At 41.8% G+C, this 24191-nt stretch overlaps 1 protein-coding gene across 1 annotated transcript in view; it reads left to right on the top strand.

Annotated features, from left to right (window-relative positions):
• Positions 1-24191, top strand: part of fbln2 (fibulin 2) — a gene marked incomplete at its 5' end in the record, with an annotated part of 114344 nt that overhangs the window by 46616 nt on the left and 43537 nt on the right. Inside the window, 4 exons of the mRNA XM_075460751.1 lie at positions 5601-5721; positions 7141-7270; positions 8143-8329; positions 19296-19505. Of these exons, the coding sequence (XP_075316866.1) occupies positions 5601-5721; positions 7141-7270; positions 8143-8329; positions 19296-19505 (648 nt within the window). The remainder of the gene's footprint in view (positions 1-5600; positions 5722-7140; positions 7271-8142; positions 8330-19295; positions 19506-24191) is intronic.

Here is a 24191-nt window from a genome sequence, read left to right as displayed (position 1 = left end):
CAAAAAAGTTTTTGTCCATATTAATGTAAAACACAACCAGAATAACACAAGTTCCACATTGACAGCTACCTGCTTAGCTTTTATCTGCATGCAGATAAAAGTGGTAGAGCTTGCCTTGCTATTGTCCAAAGATAATTGTTGTCATGTGTTATCTCCTCTCACCACTTAAAAAGTTCAGACGGCAACTTTTATTTGTCATAGCTGTCTTCTCTTCAGTGCAAAGCAGTTCAATACAACCACTTATGTTGTTCCAGCAACTAGAGGCCTGATCAAATCTTTAAAAAACAAACAAACAGGGTATTAGCATTATTATGTAGTAGTGAACTTGGTGTACATTCTAAAGCTGTTCTTCAATATAGTCAGAGGGAAACTGCATTTATGTGTAAACATGTGAAAAGTTCTCTTAACAAGGTTGGCACTGGCATTATTTTCCTGGTGTCCTGGGAATTTGGCTCATATTCTGACATCAGACCAAGAAGTAACAGTGCACAAGATGATGTTACAAGCTAAAACCCCCCATTTTCCAGCCCACGTGTGGTACATTTGGAGTAAGTCTGTAGCTAACCCTTCACCCTGTAAGGTGTTGTCCAAAAACTTCAATTTCAGCACCCAAGATGTGACAAGGACAGTTCTGCTGATTGAATGAACCCTAAATGAATCAGTGCAGTGATACCGATTCTGAAGAGATTTGCCCAAAACACTTAAGAAGCAGTTTGTACGAAACAAGTAAAGCATTGTGGCTACTTACAAGTGAAGCAAATGATTATCTCGTGACAATGGTTGATATTAAGTTTTAAGAATGTGAGACAGCACTCAGAGAGAGGTTTGTGCTCCTCGTCAGTGTGTTGGATGGCAGTTGTAAAAAGAAATGTGCGAGTTCTGGCTTATTCTGCAAAGCTGAAACAGCGACAGGTTGTTGAGGGAAGCTCTGCAGTCTGATCTGCAGCTCCACCTCACAAGAGCCTTAAATATTATTACTCTACCATCTTGGTGCCAAATACAGATTTCAGATGGGACTCAGCAGTACATCAGACAATCAGTAGAATAATCGGCACATATGTTGTTGCTTAGAAAGAAATTGTATTGGACAATGGCAGTAGAGAAGCATGATGGTAGTTTATAAAAGTCTCATCGCCTGTATTAATATGTTGTGCCACCTCATGCATTATTAATCTGATTCGGTCTTTTATCATGTTATAAACTGTACTTCAGACAGTTGACAGCTTGACCCCCAAGGCATCCTGGACAGTATTGTCATTGCTCCCAACTGCCCTGCACTACATGTAGGGATGGGAATCGAAAACCGGTTCTTGTTGAGAACCGGTTCCCAGTGTTTCAATTCCTTGGAATCATTTGGCGATTTTGCAAATGATTCCCTTATCGATTCCAGTGGGCGCGAATGAGGTCACCATGCAACGTTGCGTGGCGAGTCCAGTGCAGCCAGCAGTCAACAGTAAACATGGCGCCCAAGCGGTACAAACGCTCGAAAGTTTGATTACACATCCCTAAAAAAGACGACAACAGGGCAACTTGCAAAGTGAATATTTCACCAAAGGGAGGAAATACTACCAACATGCAATAACTATGAATGAATGTCGCGTTTTCGATCCGCTCCGGCCTAACGTTGGTGAATCTGAACCCAGCAACGTTAGCAACATTAGCATGTCCTCGGCTAACACTGCAGGTAACTAACTAACACTGCCTATCATGTTAGCGCCATTTGCCTCATTGTAAAACCTGCTGTTAGTAACGGTTAAGGTTAAATGAATGCCTTCTCAGGCATTACATTTAGATGAAATCATGAGAGACAGAGCCTGACTGGCTCAGAGCCAGAGGCTGGTGGTACTACCCCCAGTTCACCTCTACCTCCAGCTTCTCCTTTCACCAGAGCAGGGAAGAGTTAAATTACCCAGGCCATGATAGACCAATGTGGACCTCACCGTTGTTGGGTTTGTAAGGTCATGACTCGTGTTATTTCTAAACTAAACAAAGTTGATGCTAATCGACCGGTTTGTTGTCCTTTTTCTCCTAATGAGAATCGATAAGGGAACCGATAAAGAACCGAATTGTTAAGCAGAATCGAAAATGGAATTGGAATCGTAAAAATCTTAGCAATTCCCATCCCTAACTACATGTGAGTTTTATTTTTTTCCAGACAGCTTAGTTCATTGTTAACTACTCAATAAAGCAATGTGAGAAATTAATTAAAAGCAGGCTCGATAATGAATGAATCTCATAAAGTTCCCCTCCAATATGTGCTCTGAGACATATGAGTGAAATAAGGAGTGATCGCAATGGTTGAGACTTTTCTTATTTGGAAATGCAGTGTTTTTTACTCAAAAATCCAGATTAAGATGACCAGGATTTTATATGGAGTTTATTTAACATTAGAAAGACATCATTAGCAAACTAATAACACATAAAGTCCCAGTATTATTTCGGTTTAGGATTAGAAATGCAGCTAGCTATAGCAGTGGGTAGAGAGGAAAGGACTGGTTTGAGAGCTTAATCAATACCAGGCGTTTAAAGTCACAACTGTGCAGACCTCACAGAGCTGCTAGTGTGATTCTGGACTCGACATCTTGTCATCCAACAGCCAAATGGACATATACTAACACAGCTGTTCATGATGGAAGTCCTCATGCATAGGATGAAAAGAATATTCACAGCCCCTCTCCATGACATGGTGCTGCACTGGATTCTATGACTCCACTCATCTTTGGAGGTCTTCAATTGTAGGTAGTACCTGCTGCCAGGTACTTTTTGTGGTACTAACTCAAACATATACTCACAACTGGAAACAAACCAGTACAATTTAAGGACCACTCCCACTCAGGCTGAAGGAATACCACCAGTATTTGCATTAAATTCTGCGTAGCCTGCAACACAACATAGACTAAGAGGAGATTGTGTGTGTGTGGATAAACAAAATATGGTAGATACTTTTAACATGCACTTTATTAGTGCTGGAATTGCCACTCAGTCAACTCTCCCAACCAATTTTACTAAAAGTATAACGACTGTTCCAGATCCAAATAATAGTCTAAATACTTTTAATTTCCGTTCTGTTTCTGCCTATGAAGTTCAGAGGGCTTTGCGAGGACTAGACTGTAAAAAGTCTGCTGGCCCTGACCAGATCGAGCCTTACTTCCTTAAGACTGCTGCGAACTTGATTGCTGACCCTATTGCCTCCATTTTCAATGTTAGTTTATACAGTGGTTCTATTCCTAAATCTTGGAAGTCTGCTTTTGTCCTCCCACTTTTGAAAAATGGAGACCCTTATATTTTGGACAACTATCGCCCAATCTCTAGATTATCAGCGCTGGCCAAACTCTTTGAATCTCTTATAAATGAGCAACTTAAACAATTTCTAACTGAGAACTCCATTTTAAACCCAATGCAGTCTGGCTTCCGACAAGGCCATAGCACAGTCACAGCTGTAACTGTAGTCACAAATGATATTTTAAATGCCTTGGATAAAAAGAAGTCCTGTGCTGCAATATTCATTGATCTTTTTAAAGCGTTTGATACGGTGGACCATGATCTTCTTTTGAAGCGATTACAAAATATAGGTTTTAGTGGTACTGTATTAAGGTGGTTTTCAAGCTACCTCAGTGGTAGAACACAGTGTACTGTTATTGATAACTATACCTCAATATCATTAGAAGTCAGAATGGGGGTCCCACAAGGGTCGGTTTTGGGCCCGATTTTTGTTTTCTATTTATATAAATGACTTGGGTAGGGACCTGAAGGAAGCAAAAGTGCATCTTTATGCAGACGACACTATTTTGTACACCACAGCTTCATCAGTGAATGCTGCATTTACACAATTGCAGTCTGCTTTTAATCATGTACAAACATTTCTTATTGAGTTAAAGTTGGTACTGAATGCTAAAAAAACAAAAATGATGTCTTTTACACAACCTAACATTGGTGTGTCAACACTAGATGGCACTGAAATAGAAAGAGTATCGTCTTACAAGTATTTAGTAATCTGGTTGGATGATAAGATGTCTCTCGGTGTCCATATTGAGAGCCTCTGTAAGAAACTTAGACCAAAGTTGGGGTTTTTCTTTAGAATGAGGAAGTGCTTTCCTTATGCTGCAAGTAAAAGGTTAATTCAGAGCACATTCCTGTCAGTGCTTGATTATGGGGAATTACTGTTTATGCACTCCAGGTTATTCTTTCTTAAAAAACTGGATGTGTTGTACCACTCAGCCTTACGTTTCATCACAGGTGCTACAGCCAGGTCTCACCACTGCACTCTTTATGAAACTGTACAATGGTCTTCTCTCTCCATCCGAAGAAAAATCCATGCGCTGACTTTTATTGCTAAAGCCCTAATGGGTAAACTACCTTTATACATTTTTAATTTGTTTTCTTTTCAAAATAGTGTTTACAGGACGAGGTCATCAGAAAAAATACTTTTACATATTCCATTTACAAGAACTGAACTTGGGAAAACATCCTTTTCATCCTATGCACCAAAAGCTTGGAATGAACTTCAAGCTACTCTAAATCTTGAAGTTCTTCCATCCATAAATTCTTTTAAAGACCTTTTAAAATTATCATTGACTGACCACTGCAATTGTTTTTAATTTCATTCCTTGTTCGCTGTCTGTTTTTTAGTGTCTGTGTATACTCAGTTTTTAATATGTTTACTTCTGCTTAGATGTGATGTAGTAGTGGTTTTGGCTTGTCTCTTGTGTTTTATTGTAATGTAACTTTTTTAAGCCGCCTTCTTGGCCAGGACTCCCTGGCAGAAGAGTTATTGTAACTCAATGGGACCATTTCCTGGTTAAAGAAAGGTTAAATTAAAAAAAAAAAGAAGTGTGTGTGCGTGTGTGTGTGAATGGGTGAGCGTGGCTTGTAGTGTAAAAGCGCTTTGTGTGGTCAACTAGACTAAAAGCGCTATATATACTGTAAGTCCATTCTATTTGCCATTTTACCATTTAGAAAAGACTAGAGTGAAATTGTCCAATCGTGCTGAACCATGCAGTGGATAAACAGCAGTATTTGTCCCTGTTGCTCTGTTGTGGAAGTGTATATGTAGTCTGTCACCCTTCTTATATGCAGCTCTACCTGAGGACTCTCATCAGACTTTTGAAAACTGCAGCTGCATTTGTGGTGCAAGTGGTTTAGCAGTGAGGGGTTCAATCCCTCTGCTATTCTTTGCTAATACCTGAATTTCAAATGGCCCCATATAAAAAGTGCTGTATGTGTAAATGGGTGGATAAAGAACAGTTTAAAATGTGCTTTTTAGAACCAAGGTTAAAAGCCACTATATAAAAGGAGACCACTTACCACTTAATAGAAGAAACTGAGCTTTGCTGCAGACTTGAGCCAAAAGTTTCCAATCATGAAACAAACTACTGTTTTTCTGTACCTCTTTAATCAGCTGGAGAAATCTTAAAGGCGCCTTTGAGGCCTGGTGCAGTCTACCATATGCTTCTGCCTGAAAACATATAATATTAATTGCACATTTCTGTCTACTCTGTTTAATGTATTTCAGCCGACTCAGAGGATTGACTGCAGAATAGTTTTAAATCTTTCTGTCTTGTGTGTTCATTTCTGCATGCCTGCATGTCTCTTGACTGCAGATTCAGTCTCTGCTGAGGACCTGCTGCAGGCCTGCTGTGCTGCTGGGCAGAGATGGGCCAGTCAAAATTTCCACTGCAACCACATGCCTGTGCTAAACAATGACAAACACTCTGTTTGCAGGTAAGTGATATGTCTTCAGGTGTTAGTATGGAATCAAACAAAGCTTGATGAGAAATTACTTAATAGTAGCCTACAATATTTCTGAGTATTGTTTAACTTTATCCTTTAAACTAGAAGTGCACCCTAAAGATGTGAAATTTTTAAACATAATTTTTAACTTGTAAAAATATTATAATAAGTACATTTCTCCAGGGTTCAGAGCCATACTCATACAATTTTAGGAAGCAAACTTTACTGTTTCTATTTCCGTTAAAGAATTGTAGCAGGGTAATACTATATATGCTATTTTAGGATGATCGTTTAGTCACAACCACGAAGGTGCAATTCCATTTTAAAAACCTGGTCCACACTGAAATTGTACTATTTATTTAAGCAGTCATGGTGACCCTGCATGAGTGCTGTTGGGCATGACGATAGTTGCCCTTGAAAGATGCCGTGCACTGACCAGTTACAACCTTAAAGTTCCTCTCCAGTGAAAGTTTTTTGCCTTTGATAAGATGACCACAAGGAGATATGAGAAGCTAGAATTCTTCTCTGGGCTGAATAAGCATCCGCTACTAGCCAGGACTCGGGCCAGAACCTGGTGAGAGGCTGTTAATACCTGTTAGCTTGGCCAAAGATCGAAGCTAACTCCCGCTAGTTCCTTTCTAACTTTTCCTTGTAGCTAGCGCTTGTCTGTCATTCTGTGACAAGCAGAGATGCAGATGGGGCTATATTACCTTTTTCATTGATCCAATTCACAAAAAAAAGTGTAGAGTTATACCCAAGCCATTTTAAGGCCATTAGAGGTTTTTGTGGCAAAAATTAGATTTGGGGTATTTAGTGGAAACTGCTTGAAGGCTCCCACTTCACGTCTAACCTGGGGCCTTTCTGAGTAGAGTTTGCATTTTCTCCTTGTGCATGTATAGGTTCTTTCAGAGTACTCTGGATTCTTCCCATATTCATAAAAGAAATATGCTAGGTTAATTGGTGAGAAAGACAAAAAGCTGTTAAAGAAAATGGATGGCCGGACGGACATATCACTGACAGAGCACACCGACCCTACTCCTCGTAGCAGGATATCCTTCCACAAAATGCTTGAGAATTGCTTAGGATCATGATAACAGCCCAAGGTGTTGACCCAGCAACCAAAGGCCCTAGGATCTGATGAAATTGTATCTATACATTAGTATTTGGGAGGTGGTTTTCATTTAGTGGCCAATTTCATTATTTCCTTGAGGGTTCTTTCCAAGTTGATGTAACCATTTTTAAAATCCAAGTGGAAACTTTCCCTTTGAATCTCGTGGACTCTTTCAATATAAACTGAATGTTCTGGAGAACAGAACCTAAAAAAAAAACTAGTAATGTGTACCTGTTCAAATACTCATGTGTTTGGCTATATATTTCTTATGTGTATGACTGCACTTGGTTGTGTTTCAGTCTTGCACAGAAGCAGTGCTGCCTCAGCTCTGTGAAGGAGAGCCAGTGTGAATCAGGTGTGACATCAGCCAGAGCAGGAGACACGTGTGAAGCTGATGAGGAGCACTCATGCAAAGATGACTCCCACCAGGTACATGTAATGGAAAATTGAAAACAAAGACGACAAGAGGAAGACAGTTGAGTCATTTACTGAGGACATGAGATCATAGGTGGATGATACACACTTTTACTGACCACATTTTCCATAAAAATAGAAAGTAATTAAAGGGTACCTTAAAAGAAGAAAGAAACTATTTTTATGAGTCAGGTATAGTACGAGTCATTATTTCTAATGAAAAAGTGGAGAAAAGAAGCATCGCAAAGCATAGAGTTGAGTTCTGTGAATTATTTCTTGCCATAATAATATTAGGAGAGCCTTTTTGTTTTGGACTTAAAACTGATGAAAACATCCCTGTTGTTTTCAGCATAGTGACCTTTCAGTTTTGATATGTGGGCCAGCAGAGGGATCTGTTTCTGTTTATTGGCAAACTAATTGAAATGTATTAGTGCAAAATTGCCTAAATCTCCCATTACTGCTTGAATATCTCAAAGATGTGAATACTTCCATATGGCAAAGGGACTGCTGTTGCTCAGAGTCAGCTCAGACAGCATTCCCCGCTCCTGTAAGAGGAAACCTGGTGGTTTGGGCCACCAGCCATATATCCAGGCAGCAGAGCCAAACCATCGTGCCAAGTCATTAATTCACAAGGTTTTTGAAGGAAAGTTTCAAGAAAAAGTGATTGTCTGTTTCTCTTTGCAAGAGATGTGGTTCAGCTTATGGCGGCAGCTGAAATCCTTTTTTAGCGGGACGAGCCCGCCAAGCCAGTATGTTCCAATTTCTGACCTGCTGTTTACTAAGCAGGTCAGAAATTGGAGAGCCATAAAGAGAGGTGGCGATTAGAGATGTAAGGGTACCCTAATAATGCATAATCATAACCGGCTCTTTTGTGTGTGGATGGGTAGGTGTGCTGCAGCTGCTGTGCACTGGGCTTGTGGATGCGTAATGAAGGACAAGGCTGTGATACCCCCCTGCACCTGAGCTACCCGTGTAGTCACATCTTCCTTACCTGCTGTGAGGAAGAGGAAGGTCCGGGCCGGTTCCAACTCAGTAGAAAAGAGAAACCCAGATCAACTGCTCTGCCCAGAAGAGGTATCTACTACATACTGAACAGGAGTTGAGGAAACTCAAGGTCAATTTAGTGAGTTTACTAAAGCTGTTATTCTAAGAACATGATACTGCATGACCTGATGGAATTGGACTCTTTGCCATACAATAGAATGTCAATTTAAGATAGGCCAATTAGAAATATTTCCACAAATTGACTGAAGTCAGTAAAACTTTGAAAAATACTATTTGATGCTTGAATACAGAACTTTGCGCCGTGTCTTTCTTAAGCTGTCTTATAACAGGCAGCATTTCTTAAATGTTTTGTGACATTTCCTTTTGAAAATATCCCTTTAAGCTTTGACTCTACAGCTAGAACTTTACTACTGTGGCAAGGAGCGGAGTAAGGATGAAATTGTTAGAGCCAACAACGTCACCTGGGGACTTGCACCCCAGGATATGACAACTGAAACCCAATTGTTATAAGGACGCAGGGTCGTGACTGAAGAGGCAGAGACAGTAAAGTAAAGAAAATATATTTATTGAAAATAATATTTATGAATAAAACTTTAAGTAAAACTGCTGTGAACAAACAAAAGAAGGTTAAACACAAGACGAATTTAATAAAGTGTTTTTAATGAAAAAGCTAAAAGGCCGGCTATAACATTAAAAGTCAAATGACAAACAACATTAAAAAAATAAAAAATAAAAAAATCAGTGGGTTGAGGTCTCAGGGGGAGGCATACTACCGGATGTGTGTCTCTTTCTTAAGCTGGGGTGCAACACTACAATTGAAAGCCACCACAAACACGCTAAAAGTGCCCCAGTGTACTTGCATGCGAAAACAAGAAGTGACGTCCTCGCCACAGTGCCTAGCCTCCCACCTGATGACACCCAGGACACACTGAAACTCAAAAAAAGGAAAAGTTAACAAACCTAATAATCAACCTAAAAGACAAAGAACTACACAAGTAAAACCAACCAAACACTGCACAATAAAACAGTACAAACAAACTAACAAAACAGCACAGCAGAGCTGTACAAACAAATGAACAAAGCAGCACAATAGAACAGAACAACAGGTATAAACAAACTAATAAAGACCAAGCACAGCAGCAAGTGAACCTACAAAGACAAAACACATATTAGTAGGACAAAGGATCGCACCAAACATGATGAAACAGGGACCCTACGAAGCCGAGATGAGCCGAGATGCACCAAACTCACTGGGATCGATCCTAATCCAGCCCCCAACAGGTGTGCATCCCAATATTTAATGGGCGTGGCCTAATGCCTCCACAGCGCCCCCTAGAACATCTAAAAACATCAGCCCCAAGCCATACTTTCACCGACAATCATGAAACTCAGCATACCTGTGCGTCTTGTCAGGACCTACAAAATAGTGTGGGCGTGGCAGAATGGCAAATTCCAATCCCTCGCCGTTTGCATACGTTCGGCTCTAAATCTCACATGCATCATCCGATTTGCACCAAACTAGATAAGAATGACCTTTGTTAACCTCTAAAGAGCCCAATAGGATTATATTGAAAAGTTACTCCAGTGCGCCCCCTATATCATTTAAACAGCTATATCTCCTTGAGACATCATCCGATCTGCACCATATTTTTTGTGCATCATTACGGAGCAGCGCTGGACACATTGGCGTGGTACATTGCTGACGTCGCTAAACCCCGCCCCCACAAAACAGGAAGTGACGGTAACTCCTGTCTGGAAGGTGAGATATCGCTCCAACTTTCAACACGTGCCACTGGTGTCTTACTGTCGTGGACTGAAGGCGATTTGGGAGATTCGTTGCACGCTACGCCCGGTGGACGGGCGCGGGAGACGCGTGACGGCGTTGATGACCACGTCGGGGTGGCGGTGCCGGCGCTCAGGCGGTCGCAAGGCCGGAGCTGCGCTTGGCTGCGAGGGCCGATATCACTGCTCGCAGTTTTAATTTTAATTTCACCCCTTCAGCAGCACTTCCAAATATATCTTTTTACAGCAGCTACACTGAACACTGCACTGAAACATAAAAAACATACTGGGCTTGAAGCATCGATATTTCTCCCTCATTGAAGCTTGTGTCGCAGGTGGAGTATGGGCCATGTCTGATCATCCAAAAGACAGATGCTCTGACTTGAGTGGTCCAGAGTCACATTACCATTCCAGAGTAATGGGAAACTATCTACGTGAGCTATGATGAATCAGAAACAGATGGCTGCTCAGGCTGTTGTTTCTCTGCTTGTGCCAGCAAAGGTTTCCATGTCTTAGATCCATCACACACCTAATGGAAGTGACATTTACATGAATGGATTTTCAAACAGCCTGGATTCAATGGATTCAAAGCTTTCCTACATTAATATGTATGCATTTATATCTAAGAAATATTCAATTTCTTGTTGAACATTACAAAAGTGACCTATGTGACCTCATGCAGTTTTAAACTGAAGACATTCACATGAGATGAGTGGCATACAACATGTAGTCTTGTCCATATTTGTTAGCATTTGTCTGTCTGCCTAAATGTAAAAAAAAAAAAAAAGAGAGCACGAAATTCGTATTGCAAAAGTAAAATAATCATCCCAAAGATGGCAGATTTTTAAACTTTTTTTTTTACCTTTATCCAGTTTTTAATTTAATCTATCAGAACCAGACACACAACATTGAATTGCAGTTTATTACTCAGCCTTTGCTTTAATTTCAGTCCTTTAATGGGAATTCTTGTATCCAAGTACATATGATGGTGAGGTAAGGGCAGTCTCCCTGCTGCCTCAGCCTGTTATTTCATTCGCAACATCAGAAGAATTCCTCTTAATCCTGTCCTTTAACAGGCTATGCTGTAACCATCAACTCCAGCTCATTTCCTTTGGCTTTAAAGGGAAAATTGGAATGATGTCACTCTGAAGTAGGAATCAATTAACCTGCTGAAAGCTGTGACAGGTTTAACAGCTGCACAAACTAGTGAAGCTCTAAGTCTTCCTAGAGGCTTTCTCTCTTTCACTCACTCTCTCACACACACACAAACGCATACACATTCTCCCAAGATGCAAGATGCAAGAGGGATGCCTTTTATTTCCTAAGAGTTTTATGGATGAAAAATTGGATACGCTAATTATTTCCATGGGGGATATATTTTCAGTCTTATGATTCGCTGTCTTTTCATCAAAACAGGAAACATTTAATTGCCTTGCTGCTCGGAATCTAAACCAGGTAATGACTGTGGGAAACATCTACTTAAAACTCACATATGGTTACTTGATTAATTCTATTTGTACCCCTCATGTATTCTTCCCCACAAAAGCAAAACAAAAAGAAAGGAAAGTGACCTGACAGTATATTATAAAATCTGTTGTACTGTGTGTTATTATATCACCACAATGTTTCATGTCATTTAATGTCAATAAAAATGTCAAGTTCCATCCATCCATCCATCCATCCATCCATCATCTGCCGCTTCTCCGGGGATCGGGTTGCAGGGGCAGCAGCTTGAGCAGAGAAACCCAGATGTACCTGTCCCCGGCCACTTCCTCTAGCTCTTCCGGGGAGACCCTGAGGGTCAGCTGAGAGACATAGTCTCTCCAATGCGTCCTGGGTCTTCCCCGGGGTCTCCTCCCAGTGGGACGGGCCCGGAACACCTCAGCAGGGAGGTGTCCAGGAGGCATCCTAACCAGATGCCCGAGCCACCTCATCTGACTCCTCTCGATGCGGAGGAGCAGCGGTTCTACTCTGAGCCCCTCCTGGATGACCGAGCTTCTCACCCTATCTCTAAGGGAGAGCCCAGACACCCTGCGGAGGAAACTCATTTTGGCCGCTTTTATCTCATTCTTTCGGTCACTACCCACTAGGGATGGGAATCGAGAACCGGTTCCCAGTGTTTCAATTCCTTGGAATCGTTTGGTGATTTTGCGAACGATTCCCTTATCGATTCCAGTGGGCGCGAATGATGTCATCACGCAACGTTGCATGGCGAGTCCAGTGCAGCCAGCAGCCAACAGTAAACATGGCGCCCAAGTGGTACAAACGCTCAAAAGTTTGATTACACATCCCTAAAAAAGACGACAACAGGGCAACTTGCAAAGTGAATATTTTACCAAAGGGAAGAAATACTACCAACATGCAATAACTATGAATGAATGATTAACGTCGGTGAATCTGAACCCAGCAACGTTAGCGACGTTAGCAATGTTAGCATGTCCGCGGCTAACACTGCAGGTAGCTAACTAACTAACAAACACTGCCTATCATGTTAGTGCCATTTGCCTCATTGTAAAACCTGCTGTTAGTAACGGTTAAGGTTAAATGAATGCCTTCTCAGGCATTACATTTAGATGAAATCATGAGAGACAGAGCCTGACTGGCTCAGAGCCAGAGGCTGGTGGTACTACCCCCAGTTCACCTCTACCTCCAGCTTCTCCTTTCACCAGAGCAGGGAAGAGTTCAATTACCCAGGCCATGATAGACCAATGTGGACCTCACCGTTGTTGGGTTTGTAAGGTCATGACTCGTGTTACTTCTAAACTAAACAAAGTTGATGCTAATCGACCGGTTTGTCGTCCTTTTTCTCCAAATGAGAATCGATAAGGGAACCGATAAAGAACCGAATCGTTAAGCAGAATCGAAAATGGATTTGGAATCGTAAAAATCTTATCAATTTCCATCCCTAGTAACCATAGCTCGTGACCATAGGTGAGGGTAGGAACTTAGATTGACCGGTAAATCGAGAGCTTGGCCTTCTGGCTCAGCTCCTTTTTCACCACGACAGGCCGGTGCAGAGCCCGCATCACTGCGGACGCCGCACCATTCTGTCTGTCAACATCCCGCTCCATTTGTCCTTCACTTGTGAACAAGACCCCGAGATACTTGAACTCCTCCACTTGAGGAAGGATCTCATTCCCGACCCGGAGAGAGCATTCCACCCTTTTCCGGCTGAGGACCATGGTCTCAGATTTGGAGGTGCTGATTCTCATCCCAGCCGCTTCACACTCGGCTGCAAACCGCTCCAGTGAGAGCTGAAGGTCATGGCCTGACGACGCCAACAGAACCGCATCGTCCGCAAAAAGCAGAGACCCGATTCTGAGGTTGCCAAAACGAACCCCCTCAAGACCCTGACTGCACCTAGAAATTCTGTCCATAAAAATTATGAACAGAATCAGTGGCAAAGGGCAGCCCTGATGGTGTCCAACCCTCACCAGAAACACGACTGACTTACTGCCGGCGATGCAGATCAAACTCGGTCATACAGAGACCGAGCAGCCCCTATCAAGTTGTCCGGCACTCTATACTCCCGGAGCACCCCCCACAGGACTCCCCGAGGGACACGATCGAAAGCCTTCTCCAATTCCACAAAACACATATAGACTGGTTGGGCAAACTCCCATGAACCCTCCAGGATCCTGCCGAGGGTATAGAGCTGGTCCACTGTTCCACAGCCAGGACGAAAACCACACTGCACTTCCTTAATCCGAGGTTCGACTATTCGATGGATCCTCCTCTCCATTACCCCCAAATAGACCTTACCAGGGAGGTTGAGGAGTGTGATCCCCCTATAGTTGGAACACACCCTCCGGTCCCCCTTTTTAAAGAGGGAGACCACCACCCCGATCTGCCAGTCCAGAGGCACTGTCCCTGATGTCCATGCGATGTTGCAGAGGCGTGTCAACCAAGACAGTCCTACAACATCCAGCGCCTTGAGGGACTCCGGGCGGACCTCATCCACCCGTGGGGCCTTGCCACCGAGGAGTTTTTTGACCACCTCGGCAACCTCAGCCCCAGAAATGGGAGGCCCCACATCCAAGCTCCCAGACTCTGCTCCCCCCCCGAGCTGCCGGATGGTGGACCAGAATCTCTTCGAGGCCGTCCGGAAGTCATTCTCCATGGCATCACCGAACTCCTCCCAAGTCTGAGTTTTTGCCTCAGCAACCGCCAAAGCTGCGCTCTGCTTGGTCCGACGATATCCATCAGCTGCTTCCAGAGTCCCACTGGCCAAAAAGGCCCGATAGGACTCTTTCAGCTTGACGACTTCCCTCACCACTGGGGTTCGGGGGTTGCCGCCACGACAGGCACTGACCACCTTTTGGCCACAGCTCTGGTCAGCCGCCTCAACAATGGAGGCACGGAACATGGCCCATTCGGACTCAATATCCCCCACCTTCCCCGGGACATGATTGAAGCTCTGCCCGAGGTGGGAGTTAAAGCTCCTTCTGACAGGGGATTCCACCAGACGTTCCCAGCAGACCCTCACAATACGTTTGGGCCTGCCAAGTCTGATCGGGTTCCTCCCCCACCAGCGGAGCCAACTCACCACCAGGTGGTGATCAGTTGACAGCTCCACCCCTCTCTTCACCCGAGTGTCCAGCACATACGGCCGTATATCCGACGATACAACCACAAAGTCGATCATCGAACTATGGCCTAGGGTGTCCTGGTGCCAACTGCACATATGGACACCCTTATGCCTGCACAGAGGTCCAACAACAGAACACCACTCTGATTCAGATCGGGGGGGCCGTTCCTCCCAATCACCCCCTTCCAGGTGTCACTGTCATTGCCCACATGAGCATTGAAGTCCCCCAGCAGAACGAGGGAGTCTCCTGCAGGAGCACTCTCCAGTGCCTCCTCCAGGGACTCCAAAGAGGGTCGGTACTCTGAACTGCTGTTTGGTGCGTAAGCACAAACAACAGTCAACCGTCCCCATTATGTGACGTCACACTACCCAACACAAAACACCTATCAACCAAATTATTGTTATCTCACAATTCTTATTGTAAAACAATTACCTCATAAACATGTGGACAGTCATTCCCAATTCCCAATTTCAGGTGAGACAGGGCTGTTCAGGGTGTTCAGTCGATTTCTCCTATTTGTCGAGAATTGCTACTTTGTGCATGCGCCGAGCCGATTTTCTAAGTTTCGTTTTCACGCCCATAATGTTTTGCTACCCTGCGTCTGATTATTTTCTCTTTTGGAAGACATGCAAAGTAATAAAACACTTATCGTATTAACAAGTAGTTAGCTTAACATGCACAAATGGGGTGTCATTCACCATTTGATTTTTGTATTTGGGACACTTCTGTCTTTATTTAGGTGACTCTGCTCCATCATTGTGAATGAATGCATTGAGAAGGGGGAGCATTATTTGACAGCGTGTTATTGGTACAAATACAGACGCAAACACTAACAAAATGTGGCGATGGTTGGGACAGCCGGTCGTGAAGAGAAAAGATATGCCTGCCAAAGGAGGGGAGGAGGAGGATATTTTGAATATATTGAATCTGGCATGGTGACAGTTTGTGCACACGCCGGCCACACTTTGTGAGAAAAGGGAAAAATGGAACTGATTTAGATGGATCCGAAGACAGTTCAGAGAGCTCGGACGATGTTCACAGTATCCATAATTCCATAATTAGTCTCTGCACATAGTTTTGTGTTTACTTTTGTGCATTATCTGCACTAAAACATGGTTAGAAAGTTGTTAAATATTTCCATTTTTGTAGATTCAGGGTTCACATGAATCAGTTTTAAAGTTATTTCTTTATTTTTTTATGTACAAAAAATGTGACCCTGAATAGTATGTGAGGGTTGAGGAGTAATGAAATGTTAGAATAAGTTTTGTATGTACAGTCAATTATTCATACCCCTTGCAAATTTTGACTAAAATGTACTTTTATTCAACCAGCAATTTTATTTTTGACCGGAAATGACACAGGCATCTCCCAGGAGATAATACGATGATGTACAAGAGGCATCATTGTGGAAAAAAATATTCTTCCGCTTTTATTCACATTTGAACATAAAGTGGAATATCCAAAATTATTCATACCCTTTGCAAACTGTCACAGTCTATGGGAAAATCCAAAGTTCTATACCATTCCAAATAGTCCAAGCTGTTTTAAAGCATCCTAATTACCCTGATTCATTGGGAACAACTATTTAATCAACTCAACAGGTGAAAAACAGCAGCTCTCTGCAGTTGGCTTGTGGACAGTCATGGCTAAGACAAAGGAGCTCACTAAGGACCTGCGGCTGTGCATTGTGGCCGCTCACAAGTCAGGAAAGGGCTATAAGGTCATATCAAAATGTTTTCAACTTCCAGTGGCTACAGTGCAAAGTATTATTAAAAAATACAAGAAGTTCCGCACTGTGGAAAATCTCAGAAGATGTGGTCGGAAGCCAAAAGTGACACCTGTGCTGGCCAGGAGGATAGTGAGAGAGGTGAAGAAAAATCCAAGGATCACCACCAAGGCCATCCTGGTGAATCTTGGCTCTGCTGGTGGCAACATCTCAAGGCAGACAGTCCAACGGACACTGCACACTGCTGGGTTCCACGGACGCAGACCAAGGAGGACGCCACTTCTCCAGAAAAGGCACACAAAAGCCCGCTTGACCTTTGCAAATGCTCATCTGGACAAAGAAGAAGACTTCTGGTGTTCTGTTTTATGGTCAGATGAAACAAAAATTGAATTGTTTGGCCACAATGATGTGTCCTTCATTTGGCCTAAAAAAGGAGAAGCCTTCAACCCTAAGAACACCATCCCCACCGTCAAACATGGTGGTGGGAACCTAATGTTTTGGGGGTGTTTTTCAGCCAATGGACCAGGGAACCTGATCACAGTAAATGGCATCATGAAAAAAGAGCAATACATCAAGATTCTCAACAACAACATCAGGCAGTCTGCAGAGAAACTTGGCCTTGGGAACCAGTGGACATTTCAGCACGATAACGACCCAAAACACACAGCAAAAGTGGTGAAGAAATGGTTAGCAGACAAAAACATTAACGTTTTGCAGTGGCCCAGCCAGAGTCCTGACTTGAATCCGATTGAGAATCTGTGGAGGGAGCTGAAGATCAGAGTGATGGCAAGGAGACCCTCCAACCTCAAAGAGTTGGAGCTCATCGCTAAAGATGAATGGGCAAAAATACCAGTGGAGACATGCAAAAAGCTGGTCAGCAATTACAGGAAGCGTTTGATTGCTGTAATAGCCAATAAAGGCTTTTCTATTAATTATTGAGAAGGGTATGAATAATTTTGGACATGCCACTTTTTGTTTAAATGTGAATAAAAGCTGAGGAATATTTTTTTCCACAATGATGCCTCTTGTACATCTTTGTATTATCTCCTGGGAGATGCCTGTGTCGTTTCCGGTCAAAAATAAAATTGCTGGTTGAATAAAAGTACATTTAAGTCAAAATTTGCCAGGGGTATGAATAATTTCGGGCTTGACTGTACATAAGTTTAATTATTGTAATATTTTAATTGGATATACATTCCCAATTTCACTGTAAAATTAATTTAAAGCTTTAGTTAATAAATTTATGAAATTAATTCAGTGGCTCTCATCTGTCTTTTTTGCACGGAAAAATATGTGGCTAGTGGAAATTCTGATTGGCTGGAATCTTCAGAAACTTACTAGCCACATTGGCTGGTGATCAAAAAAGTTAATTTAGAGCCCTGTTCCTCTCACTTTAAAGCAATAGTTAGAAGAAGACCCTGTAAAAATAGTTCTGTGAACAACTGTTCAGCTTTGGCTTCTGTGATGCGGACACAAAATAAGAGGAGATTGCTATATTTGTTATAAGAACTTCTCAGAATTGCTTGGTTCTTTTCAGATGTCTAGTACTACAAATGTGGTTTTAGGACAGACCATAGACTGTATATAATCAAAGAATGCATTCCAAACTCAAGGCTGCAGAATATAAAATATAAAAATATATTTCAAAGTATATATGAAGAATTTATATTTGTAACTTCACTTAACCGAGAACTTTGGGGAGTGTTTCTTGATTACATTTATTGTAAAAACATAATGATGAGCAGACACACAAACACTATTCCTGGGGACTTTATTGTGTAGTGCCCAATCCATTAAGTTTTAAGCCTCACAACAGTCATGAATTAGTTTTGAGTAAGATTACCCACCATCAGAGGTGGGTAGACTAGCCAAAAATTGTACTCAAGTTAAAGTACTGTTACTTCAGAATAATATGACTCAAGTAAAAGTAAAAAGTAGTCATCCAAATAATTACTTGAGTAAGAGTAAAAAAGTGGTTGGTGAAAAAACTACTCAAGTACTGAGTAAATGTTGAGTAACGTCTGATTTATTTGTTAACACAAGCATTCAATCAGACAGACAAAAATACTAAATAATCATCTTTAGGCAAATTAGAGTTCATCCAATTGATAAAATAAATTAAAATGAATTAATTAATTACAAAATAGCTTACATTAAGATAATCCAGGTAAATTCAAGAACTTCCATAAAAAATAAGAGACTTAGGAAATGTTTAAAACATATGTAACCCATATGTAACCTAAAAATCAAACATTCACCTATCCATGGGGGAAAAAAATGAATTTAGGAAGCTTACCGCTCCATGTTTTCTCAAGTTAGATGTTGAGTTTCTGAATGCTGAAATGTGCGTTTGTTTTGGTTTACACAGAAAACACATAATGTAGCTGCTGTTTCTCACTCTTTGTAATGTAAACATGCTTTCAGTATGAGGCCTCGTCTGTGTCTTCATTTCCAACTGTTGATTCTGACATTTTTCATCTATTTCTTTTTTGTTTGCTACGACTGTAAACTTTAAAGCTAACCCGTCCCGCCGCTGAGATTGAGTATGGTCACGTGACCAGACTGCACGGCTGCGTCTGATTGGTGGAACACAGTCAGGTGGTAGAGCCTTTGGCGGAAGTCTCTCTCTCTGTCAGAATAAAACATTAAAATGAGGCGTACGCGGGGGGATAAAAATAATGAGGCGTAGAATACCAAAGAGGTAAGAAGAAAAGTAACCAGCTCATTGTAGCCTAATGTAGCGGAGTAAGAGGACAGTTTCTGCTGCACACATCTACTCAAGTAAAAGTAAAAAGTATAGAGATTTAAAACTACTCCTTGAAGTAATTTTTTTTTCAAAGACATACTCAAGTAAATGTAACTCTACCCACCTCTGCCCACCATCCTGCCACTTCAACTCCCCCCCCCTCCACCTTCTTTCCCAAACTCCTGCTTGCAGTCTCAGACACCAAGTTCCCCAAGGAGGCCTTCTTCATCAGTGCTACAGATGACACTGCCAATTCGGTGGAGGAGCAGGAGGATGTGGATGAGTGTCAGCTCTACCAGGGCCAGCTGTGCCAGCACACATGCACCAACATTTGGGGTTCCTACCACTGTGGCTGCCACCAGGGCTACATCCTGCAGCAAGATGGACACTCCTGTGCACCAGGTACAAGCTCCCCACAGAGTGTGGATTCAAAAACAAAAACTTTGTGCTGTTTAGGCTATACTGCTTAACAGAGCTCTAATTTAGCACAGGGAGAAATGAAAAGCTTGCAGTGTGAAATAGGTTTTGTGTTTTCTTCTGTTCAAACCCCGTTTCTTGCATTTTGATGTCAACAAAAAGTCAGCAACACCATATTGTGTTCATACAGTTAAAGAGCCAAGGTGTGGTGGCTGTCCATTCTTATAATTTTTCTACTTAGGCATTTAAGAGTACTTTAGGGGTTTTATCTCCAGCTAATTGGGGTTTTAAAAACACTCATCAAGAAAAAAAGCTGCCATTTAACATTTCTGGAAACTAACAATACGTGCAAAAACGACGTTCTGTACAATGGTGTTTTATGGTATCTTCTTTCATTCACACGTACTTTGTCTATATGCCTGATGTACCTTTTAACATTTAAATTCGTTATTTTCTTAAACATTTGAGACACATGCACAAATATTTGGGATTAAAAGCTATGTCAACAAATAAAATGAGGCCAAGAACTTGGTATACTGGAATGATGGATGGGCTTAACACATTTGCTTTTTGGTTGAACGGCCTTGTGTTTGATTCCAGCCAGAAACTGTTCTCTTGTGTCACTATTTCAGCCTCTGATAAGTCCTATGGCTGCTGTTTTTTCACTATGTTTTTTTTTCACTTTTCTTTTGTAGTTTTACTTCTAACCAAAGCTACTTGGTTATAAGAGACATATTCAACTATTTTTTTCAACAAGTTGGCATAATCCTGAGGTCTCATTAAAATGTATGAGATATGCCTTTGTCAGAATTTCCTATGGCTCAAGACCAACAGTTGTCTTCTCATAGCTGAAAGAACACTCCTCTGACGAAGCTGTTTTAGGGGTGGGGAGTGGGAGTAGCCTCTCACTGCGCCTTACTCTTAGGGGTGTGTGTCTCTCTGGAGACCGATAGCCTCTCCCTACCAGGCAGGGACACTTCTGAGTGAGGCTGGGGAGAAGGCAAGTTTGACCCAGTAAAATGCAACTGTTCAACCAGGAAGCATTCATTTAACAAAGTAATGGCACAATAATAATGTTGTGTTTCTATACATCAACTTCCTTACCTAAGCTGTTAGCGTTAGCCAGTGCTAAATGGCACTAAATGGCAATTTTATGAAGTTTGGCCATGGAGAACTGGAACTGTTTACACTTTGAGACACAATTTCTTTACAAGTCAAGCACAGAACTGGCCCTAGTTGGTAAAACAGGTTTTTTTTTTGCTAACTCCTGCCAGAACATTACCCTCAATTATAATTTATCCACTGGGCTCTCACATTCTCTGAGGCTGGGGGTAGATGTAATATGCAACAGAACATTTCCATGTGAAGGTGACCTCATCGTATTAGTAGGCTAAATGCAAGCAAGAAAATTAGGGCGGAGCTCAGAGGTTGAAACTGTACAGAAGAGACGGGGTGAGCTTGACAAGTGACAAATCTGGACAGTTTACTGAATTAGATTTTTTTCTAGATCTACGGGGCACTAAACAAAGCGTCTGGCTTGTATTTTTGAGGTCTTTTAGTTGGCAGAAAAAAAGCACATCGGGCATAAAATACCTGCTCATGGTGAGATTAAAATACATGGCTTTGTGTTAAACACCTGCCCATTCACCTGGAAATGAAGATATGCAGACAATGCGTATGCTCACGTTCAGATAGAAATGTAAAATACCTGCTTTCACTATGGAGGTTCTTGGAGCCAGAAAGTGTTGCACATTTATTAAACTGGCTTTCTAGACTTAAATAGGACTGAAACTGAGCTTCTTCTCTATTACATTTGATCTTGTCATTTTGCATCTGAAAAATTTGAGATCAGGTTTGATAACATTAGAATTTAGAAAATCATTGTTGTAATTTACTCTCAAATGTCTCTTTGGTAATTGAGAGAAGAGACTAAAGCGACTTTTATGAAATGCAATTCTTTCCATTAATCTGATGGCAACTTAATGTAAATGTGAATTACATAGAAATTTGTGGCAGCTTTTTACTAGATTGGACCAAGTAACATTTAATGCCACTTTCATTGCTTTTCTGCTTTCCAGAGGAATCCAACAGGTCCTGTTATGAACTAGATAAATAACAGCACTGAGGCAGTAATTCCCATCCTTTACTCCTAGAAGCTACCAAGCTTGTGTGGACACATTGAAAGAATTATTTCTAAACTGCTAGAACAATAAGCCACATTTTCCATTTCATAAACAACTTGAGCATGTTTATAAAACCCTTTAAACACAACCCTTTAGGTGTAAAACCAGCATTAAAACACTGTTCCTGCAAAGCCGGCAGAGAAAATGTACTTCCAAACTTGTTTAACTGGGGGCATTGCAAACTTAGAACATTGTTTAGACATACAGGAAAGTATTTAGCGAGCATTCTCTTAGAGTAGAGTGTCAAACCACTTTTTTTTAAAAAAGCATTTGCTGACAGTTTAATTTCATACAGTTTTTTAGAATGGACTCACCTGCATGCTATTGTAACCTGCCTCAGCTCTTACTGCATAGTAAAGGTTGGGTGATACAGATATGGTTTCATCAAGGTTAATATTCGTGCAGACCAGTAAATCAGAAGTCTAGTTTCGCTATAGGAGAAGGGGGTATTAGCAATTTTCATTGAGTGTAAGAGTAAAGAATTGACACAACTGACAGGTAAGTAGTTACGTGGTATTTTGTATTGGTTTTAGGAAACAAAATGAAAGAAAATAAATAAATGAATGAATAAAGAATACAAAATTAAATGAGTGTCAATAAACACCTGAGATTTCAAACAATTCACAAATGAATTCACTGACAAAGCCACAGTTCTGTTTTTCTAATTTGGATGGCTCGCCACAACCACTGAGCTCTCATCCACCTTACAGAATAGGAAGAGTCTCAGCAGAAGAATTTTCCATGCAGATCTTGAACCCAGGAAATCATACAGCAAAAAGACCCGGCCACAGGCTCAATCATTACACACACAATCTCCAGCACAATGCAGGTCAAACGGCTCTCATCAGTCCAGGTTACAGCTCTCTCTCGTCCTCTTTGCAGCATACGCTGTCCTCTAATAATCCCACAGCAAAAAAAGGAAGGTCTCGCTCTCCACACCGGTGAAAACAATGACAAAACCGACTAAATAACTCTCTTTTGCTCAAAAAAAGAAGTGCATATCCAGCGAAATGGTAGCATGCAGCTGCCTTAACATCGGTCTGATTGAGAGAGAGAAAAAAAACACGACGACACATACACTTTGACGGCGCCTGATTCGCTACATTACATCATGTGAACTCCTCATGTCACCTGGATCTTGTACACTTTGAGAAAGGTGCATTTACCACACACACTTATACTATTTTTCCAGATCTAAATAACCATATGTGCATTTATTGATTTTACTATTTATTGACATATTTAAGATTTTAATCGTAAATCATATTTATTTATTTCACCAATAAACTGATGATGGTAACCTGGGTTACACCCTCCCCTCTTAAAGGTGTGTATGTCCCATTACACCCACATGACTGTGAACTGGCCTAGGAGTTACTTGGGGAGTGTCTGCATAGCTGGGGTTCTGGAGTGCGTCTGCAAAAGCAAGATTGAGGCCTTGGAAGAGTGACTGGACTATAGACAGTAAGGGATTTCCCAGTTGACTATACTGTAGTCGTTCAGGTTGTTCTCTATGCCTCTGAGAACGTCTGGGGACAGTGTAACATTCATTCTCTCCCATGATGACTGGAGAGGTATTTCTTCTTCCCAATGTTTCAGCTGCTGGTCCCTCATTGGTCCTTTCCGCTGACACTTCCTTACAAGGTTCACTGACAAAGCATCCTTCATTTCTGCTGCTGTCACTGAATGACAGGTCTGAAAAAACAGGAAGGCTTTCACTCATAATGTTCGGTTCTGAGAGAGACTCTGACATACTCAGCTGAACAGGTAAGGTCTCATCCTCTTGCATTGAAAGATCTTGGATAGCGTCCTGAGAACTCCCAAACAGAACTCTTCTCACTTTGGGAAGATCTGCCTCTCTGTGCTCTGGAATAACCTCAACCTCTGTATCTGCAACCACTGAATTTCCTACCCTTCCAAAACAATTTGATCTATCAGAGCTTGGGTCATTTGAGGTCATATCTTTAAGAGCTAGAGGTCTCTCTGATTTGGGTGGAATGATCTCCACAGGTACCCACTGCCCTGTCTCTCTTTCAGGTGCACATTTCTTCTCTCTGTCTATGATCGAAGTCTTTGTCTTCTCCTCCAGGCCAACAGGAACAGGAAGCATATCAACTGAAGACAGGGTTGGTCGTTTTATCTCCCCAGGATGTCTCTCCTTTGTAGGTACTGTCTCTGACCGGGTCAAAAGTCTTGTTTCAATAAAGTCAGGGTTCAATGTCTCACCAGGTGGGTAGTAATAGTAGTCAGTGTCTTCTGACTCTGAATTATCATCTGCCACCTCAGACTCATCTGTGACTTCCATTCTTGACTGCCTCCTTGTTCTAGGTTTGTTGCTCGGTCTCAGCCACAGGTAAGAAACCACATGGAAGCAAAAGGTCACGGTGTAATGTTCGAAGTGGCCCATCTTTTCCCTCTGGTTTGACAATATATACCGGTAGATCACCAGCACGTTTGACCACAGTGTGAACGTCTGATTCCCATTTAT

Source organism: Odontesthes bonariensis, chromosome 3 (assembly GCF_027942865.1).
Source record: "Odontesthes bonariensis isolate fOdoBon6 chromosome 3, fOdoBon6.hap1, whole genome shotgun sequence".
Lineage (NCBI taxonomy): Eukaryota > Metazoa > Chordata > Actinopteri > Atheriniformes > Atherinopsidae > Odontesthes > Odontesthes bonariensis.
This window is presented reverse-complemented; position numbering and strand designations above follow the sequence as displayed.